General features: G+C 32.4%; 1 protein-coding gene across 1 annotated transcript in view; it reads left to right on the forward strand.

Annotated features, from left to right (window-relative positions):
* The window catches only part of LOC122257211 (protein C-mannosyl-transferase DPY19L3), a 17,446-nt gene extending 11,510 nt beyond the window's left edge, over positions 1–5,936 (forward strand). The window contains exons 11-15 of the mRNA XM_043022374.2: positions 1–426; positions 600–823; positions 1,353–1,574; positions 2,728–2,892; positions 3,401–5,936. The exon at positions 1–426 is cut by the window's left edge and continues 118 nt beyond it. Coding sequence (XP_042878308.2) covers positions 1–426; positions 600–823; positions 1,353–1,574; positions 2,728–2,892; positions 3,401–3,559 — 1,196 coding nt within the window. The 3' untranslated portion in view covers positions 3,560–5,936. The remainder of the gene's footprint in view (positions 427–599; positions 824–1,352; positions 1,575–2,727; positions 2,893–3,400) is intronic.
* Positions 5,937–7,500: the final 1,564 nt, after the last annotated feature.

Raw genomic sequence — 7,500 nt, forward strand, 5'->3', positions numbered from 1 at the left:
ACATGGATGTGGAAACCTTAGGCAGGCTTAGTGAAAGTGGTCTCCTTCCAATATATTGCCTTTGTGTGCTTGTTTATGGATGTTCTATGTTAAAATCAATTTCAAAGCCAAAGAATATGACAGAATGTCAGAGCAGTCTATGGAGCAACAGTTCTTGCAACAATAATGGAAAGACCATAGATGGAGACCAAGAACAATCCAATAGCCAAAATAATTGTATAATGAGGAAACAAGAGAGTATCGAGAACTTGAACTCTGGAAAGAGTCAGGAATTGCAAAACATGTATACAGGAGGGAATGGAGTCTGCAAATCCTTGAGCAAGGCATTAAATGGGGAAGTGAGGAGAAATTCTAACCTGAAGCACTGTGATGAAATGAAAAGCTGTGGCATTATTCCAGAGCGTCCTGATTTAGCTTTCTTCGTGGGTAAGCATGTTACTTTTTTTGTTTTTATTTACCTTCCTTTCTTATTATTGCTGATAATAATTATAATTATAATTATTATTGAGATTTACCAGATAATTCACCAAAATGACATCTATTAAATATATTCAAATTTCATTTACTTCCACCTCAGGTAAAACATCATATTTTTCCAGGCCTCTCAGTTGTGATGGGTATCCTCGCTCTCCTCATCCTACGGCTAAAAGTGCTCTGGCTACCTATGGTGTGTGTTCTAAGCGGAGTCCTTGTGAGCGACATGAGACTGTATAATGCAATCTTTAGAACAAGTGGGACTTTATTATCATCTCTCCCCTCATGGTTACCTGAATATAGCAAGTTGGGTATGTGCTGTGGCCTCATAGCCTTCCTGGTGCAAAAGGTAAGTTAATACTTGATTATACAGATTATACTTTTTAAAGATTATCAGGAAATCATGCTGATGCATTTGCTATCTATACTGCCAAGATTTTATTTTTCTCTGAAGTGTGGAGGTTTTACAATGCCATCAATTAACACAATTGTTATTATCTATGCACTCTGGATGAAACTGGCAAAAGTGATTCACTAAATAGGTCAAAATTATTAGACATTATTGGAAATTCCTAGAACAATTTGAGACTAGATAGTTTTGTATGAAAATATACCAAAAGAAAAAGTTTATTTCCTGTTCTTTGTGTACAAATAGCTCTGCACTTTGCCTTCTTTTAGGGATTAAGCTAAATTGCTCTTGTGTATTGCCTATTTAGATAAAGAGATACTGATGCAGATGAAGAGGATTTATAGGTAAATAATTTTTCTAATTGAGCAACAGGTAAAAAAGACATATATAAGTTTATTGATATCCTTTTTTCTTTTAGGTATATCAGTATTTGCAATATAAGATGTTAGTAAATTTTCCTCTTTTGCAGTACTGGGGTCAAATATCTGCAGAACTCTGGCCTGAGGAAATGTATGAGTTCTGGGACCCTGACACTGTGGAACTCATGGAATGGATCCAGAATTTCACTCCCCCCACAGCTGTTTTTGCTGGCTCAATGCAGCTGTTGGCAGGTGTCAAGCTTTGCACTAACAGGCACATCACCAACCACCCACACTATGAAGATGGCTGGCTGAGGAACCGTACACACCAGGTATTGGGTTTGCTTTTTGTTTTAGTGTGTAGAGAGTTTTAAAAATAGGGAGAAGAAGTAATGATTATGATAATAATCTGTCACTTAATTGAATGTGACAGACATCGGTAGTGGAGAGGATTCTTCTATTAATGTGGATTACAAAATATGGCATAGTGTACTTATTTTTGACTTCCCACTCTTTTGAATGCAGTAAGTGTGGGTTTATGATTTGCTCCAATATTTCATCATTGAATCAGTTATTATACCTCTGCAGCATGTTACCTGGTAATTCCAATTACTGACTTGTCTTTTCTGCTCAGTTATATATCACTGTCAAGCTTGATTTTATAATTATATATATATATAATAATATATATATATATATTATATATATATATATATATTATAATATATATAATATAATATATATACATATATATATATCTATATATATATATATATATAGATATATAAATATATATATATATATTTATCTATATATATATATATTATTGTATATATATATATTTATATATTTATATTATAATGTGTGTGTGTGTGGTGTGTGTTGTGTGTGTGTGTGGTGTGTGTTGTGTGTGTGTTGTGTGTGTGTGTGTGTGTGTGTGTGTGTGTGTTCTGTTGTTTCTATACACACACACACACCACACACTCTCACACACACACAACACACACACCACAGATATATATATATATATATATTATATATATATATATATATATATATATATTATACATATATTATATTATCATATATATATAAATATATATATATTATATATATATATATATATATAATATATATATTATATATATTATATATATATTATTATATATAAATATATATATATATTTAAATATATTATATATATATATATAATATATTATATATATATATTATATATATATATATATATATATAATAATATATAAAAAAAAAAAACAGAAAGTTAAGTCGTCAGATATGAAGTCTCTCTGGATTTGAGCAGACTGCAGTAATGGTAGAGCAGAGCTTAGAGGCAGAGAAAAAGATGCATTCAGTGGGCGTTTCAATTCAAAGTTTGCAAATGTCCACACAGCACCTGCACACGTAAGATCTTTGTCAAATGTTTCTTGTTTAAAGTTTCTCATAATGTTCCTTCAACCTTTCCAGGTGTACCAGATATATGGTCGTTCATCCCCGGAAGTGGTCCACAGTGTTTTAAAAGGTGTAGGTGCTACACACATAATCTTGGAGGATAGTATTTGTATGGCGCCTCCCAATACCAAACATCCACTGTGTAGACTCACAGACATTGTAGATCTTCATTATGGGCATGTAAGTGTTTGTGTATTAGATTTTAATGTTTGAATAATGAATAGTCAATCATGACTATTTTTTTTCTTTAGGTAGCTGTTTATTTTATTATTTAGAAAAACATTTTTTTTACTTCTTTCACATCACTATATATATATATATATATATATATATATATATATATATATATATATATATATATATATATTATATATATATATATATATATATATTATATATATATATATATATATGATTGCTATTGTGTACATGCAATGTAAAATTTTGATATGTGGGATATGAATTTGATTTTAATTGCTTCACTCTTCTGATCCTTCCTATGTGAGAAATATATTTATGTCTAGGCAAATCAGTGTACATTATTCAAATTACTGGTTGAGTTTTATTCTGTTATTCTCTCTCTCTCTCTCTCACTCACTTTTCTCAAGCTTTGTTCTTCTTTTCCTTTTTGTTCCAAAGATGGTACCATCCAATGTACTCTTTAGTGAAATTTCTTAAATTCTTGCAGGTTCCGGAAGATAGTAAACCCAACATTCCAGGCTTGAAGATGCCGCAGTACGGAAGATTCTGCGATGTCATAAGATACAACACACCACATTACAGTCGCTTGTTTTCACTTGTCATGAGTAACAAGACCTTTAGGGTTTACAGAGTGGCGAGAACTTAGTATAACTGGTAAAGCAACCTCATATTTTGTAAGTGTAAAAAGCCACAGATATGTACAAAGGATAATACTCTGTAAATTTTTTAGATGTGTACTTGAGTCATTAGATAAAACTAGTCAGGAATTACTTCCAAAGAGGGGAAAGAAAGTGGGGAAAAGTCTGTCTAACTTTTAACTCACTGTGAAGCATCAGCAAATCAAAATCTAGACTTGGACTGGTATTAGAAGAATGTTCTAAGAGGGGCTGCAAAGCTTCCTTTTTTACCATCTAACATTTATTACTAAGAAGAAGAAAAAAAAAGGATAGATATAGAAAATTGGGGATTATGTTATCAAGCAAGAATCTTTTAGTGTTGCAGGAGGTGCAGAAATCTCATTAGTCCAAGGAGCATATTATTTTCATGTAGTCATTGTTGTTGATGTGTTTATTTTAGATTAGATAGTAAAATGCTGATGCTGAAAATGGTAAAACAAGATATCCATGATAAATTCATAAGGAAAATCGAAATTGCACTTGGATATGCTATATTGGGGATTACTGTTGTGACAATTAGTTTTTTAAGGATAACATGCTAAAGCATTGCTTCAGTTCAGTATACTCTGATACTTCTCTGTCTTTATAATTTTGTAATTATATGCATAGACTATCTTAGAGGGACCACTATACAGCTAAAATCAAAATTGAGTATTGTGATCAAAGTAATGAAATGTGATTGATAATTGATTTTCAAATGTTATTATTGGGCCATTTAAACCCATCACCCAACCCTTTATTTTTGTTGTAGTCCAATTTAACCCCTTCACTACGACCAGTAGAAAAGTCGCCCCCACGCCGAATCCGGGGTGTCGATGCACGCCAAATTTTAAACGTCACTATTGAATATAACATTTTTTAAGCCAATGCCTCAACAAGTTTTAAACCAAAACCTCAACATAATCATCATGTACTATATATCAAATATATGGATAATCAACCTCTTCCCCCTGTGCATGTGACAAGTTATTTACATGGGTTGGGAGGAAGGTGAGAAGAGTGACCTTGCTGAGAGAACTCAGTGACTCAGATGACAAAAGAAAACGGTTGAAATAGTATGGTAAACTAATCATAACAAGTTTTATTTTTACATAATGTTTCATAAAGAAATAATAAAATTATTGCTAGTAGGGTATATCCGTACCTCTCCTGGTATAAGCGAATCACACTCCTATGTAATAATAATGAAAGTCAAGTAAGCCATCGTATCATATACGACCTATATACTGAAAGATATTGTACAGTATCCGGAAGAAAAAAACACTAATGCTAACACAACTCAGCCACGACGCAGTATGTGCGTCCTCGGATATGTCACGAGGGCTGTGATGAAGCAGTATACGTGTCCTCGTAGTGAAGGGGTTAACAGCAGTTGATTTAATTCCTTATGTTTTAATTTTTTTAATTTTTTTTCCTTTATAATTTGGTGTATGATACAAGAAAAACTCCTCAAAAATATATGTTAAAAGTATAGCAAAGAAAGGGGTAGAATGGGGAGATGTGTTAAGAGAAGCTTGGGCATTCATTTAGAAGTCTGATCAGAAATAGTTACTTATTATGGCAGTTGAATTATATCGATGATCTAGACTGGTTGAGAGGCACTGACGGCTCTAAATGTTTTATGGAATATATGTACGGAAACAATGTAATTCTGTCTATTGCAAGGTACCAGGAGAATACTAAACATGTCTACTTGTTCAGTTTTTAATCTGGGGTTTTTATTTTGAAATATTTTCTTCTTCCTTTCTTTTCTTCCTTGTTGGAATTGTCACATAATTATGCTATTGCCCCATTTCAGTATAGGCTGTACTCCAGCTGAAAAATCATTTCAAAATAAGTATTAAATTCCTTTTGAAGATATTCCATTCCTTTCTCATTTGTGTTCATATTCAAAAGCAGCTATTATTTAGTCCACAATTCTTTACTCTAGATTTACTCAGATGTCACAGTCCCCTGAAACATTTCATTGTATTTATATTATAAATGGAAGGAATGTCCTGTGCTAGAGAGATATTGGAAGCTGTCTTCCTTTCTCCACTATTTTTAGTCACACCAGTTAGTGTGCACTGGTATCAGGTGTTGCAGATTAAATTCTTGATCCATACTTAATTATTTTTCATGTACTATAATTGTTTTAAGTGTAAACATTACTACAGAATCATTCCTATTGTCAAATTATGTTTCATTTCTGTTATTTGCCGTTTTTTTTCATTGTTGTTATGAATGTAATTATTACACTGTATAGAATACAGTCTTTTTCCAAAACTCTGTGTTCAAATATGTGATTTTTGACAATCACTAAACATAATGAAATACATTATCCAGTGGCATTAAGCCATACCTTCAGAGGTGTACTTTTTATATACTGTATGCCCTACAACAACATAATTTGCATGGAACTGCAATCATATAACAGGATGCAGTTCAATATGTCAGTGCATTTACTATTGCACTGATATAAATGCTTAATGTACTACATACTATGTTCATTACTATAACTTTTTATGCAGCTTTACCCATAAGTAATTATTGTAAGTCATTAGTTTGCATTTCGGGCAGTTTTTTGTTCTTACATTAAGGGAAAAAGAAATGCTATAGATGTAATACCATGTACAAACATATGTGCCTTTTGCACTTTCAGGATTTCAGTTACCAACAACCATACTTCACTTTCTTTCCTTTTTCAAAAATTATTATTATAATATTCTATACTGATAAAAAAAATCATTGGTGGAATATTGTTCGTATTAGAAAAGGCCAATACTTGAATATGATTGAACCATAGAAATGAAAAGAAAACAAGAAGTAATATTAACAAAAGATATATATATATTATATATTTTAACCATCCTTAAGAGCATGTGTATATAGTTCCAGTTTGGAAGATGAATATTTTCTTCCAGTTTCTGCTTATTTGATGCATAAAGTGAACGATTTATTCATTTCCCTTTAAGATCATCAAACTACTTCTAGTCTTACTGTAACACACTGCTCTCCATATTGTCAAGAAAGTCAGGGCTGCCCAAGTCATGCAGTTTACATTGATGCCTTGTTTTTTGCCAAATTATGAAAAAAAAACCTGAAAAGTTTTAAGATAAATAGGCCTATGATAGATAGAGTTTAACATAACACTGTTTTGTGGCACAAGGCTAATTAATAAGGCACAGTTGTCAAAGGATGAGTGAACGCAGGTTTCATACAAAGTAAATTGTGTATAATGTATGTAGTTTTGCTGAAGCTGTAGGCTACAAGCCCTCACCTCTCTCTCTCTCTCACACCCCTCCCCCTCCCTCTCTCTCCCTCTTTCCCTCTCTCCCTCCCTCTCTCCCCTTTCTCCCTCTCCTCCTTCTTTTCCTTTCTCCCCCTACCTTTCCCTATCTCTCACATCCCCTTTTTCTTAATGACAGGTTTGTGAAGGCCAAGGTATTGAACAGGATATATGGCATGTTCATTTGAGAAACATTACAAGATATCTTTCTGGAACATCTATTTAGGTTTAGCATTATAATTTCTTTGGTTTTGTTTCTTTTTTGACATTCCCAGCCTTATTTCACTGATTACAAGGAATAAGTGTTCACACATAAAGCATATTCTTTTCCATCATTTACAGAGATGCAACTTCTCTTTTTTATGAACTAATGACCATTCCAGCACCATGTTATAGCATATGGCACTACCAAACTATTACCTGTCTCACCTTATATAATATATATGTAGAGAGTTATATAGACCAGAACCGGTCTACACTTACATAAGAAATTAATAACTGAAAGCAAAGGTGTCTGGTAGTACTTAAACTCTGCAGGTTTTGCTGGAACATGTAAACCTTTTGCATATTAACTTTATATATATTAGGTAACAAGAGACAATTTTTAATATTTATCCCATATGTGTATTTGTGTTTTTATGA

Source organism: Penaeus japonicus, unplaced genomic scaffold (genome assembly GCF_977035675.1).
Source record: "Penaeus japonicus unplaced genomic scaffold, GWHDUDI00000001_assembly GWHDUDI00000031, whole genome shotgun sequence".
Taxonomy (NCBI): Eukaryota; Metazoa; Arthropoda; class Malacostraca; order Decapoda; family Penaeidae; genus Penaeus; species Penaeus japonicus.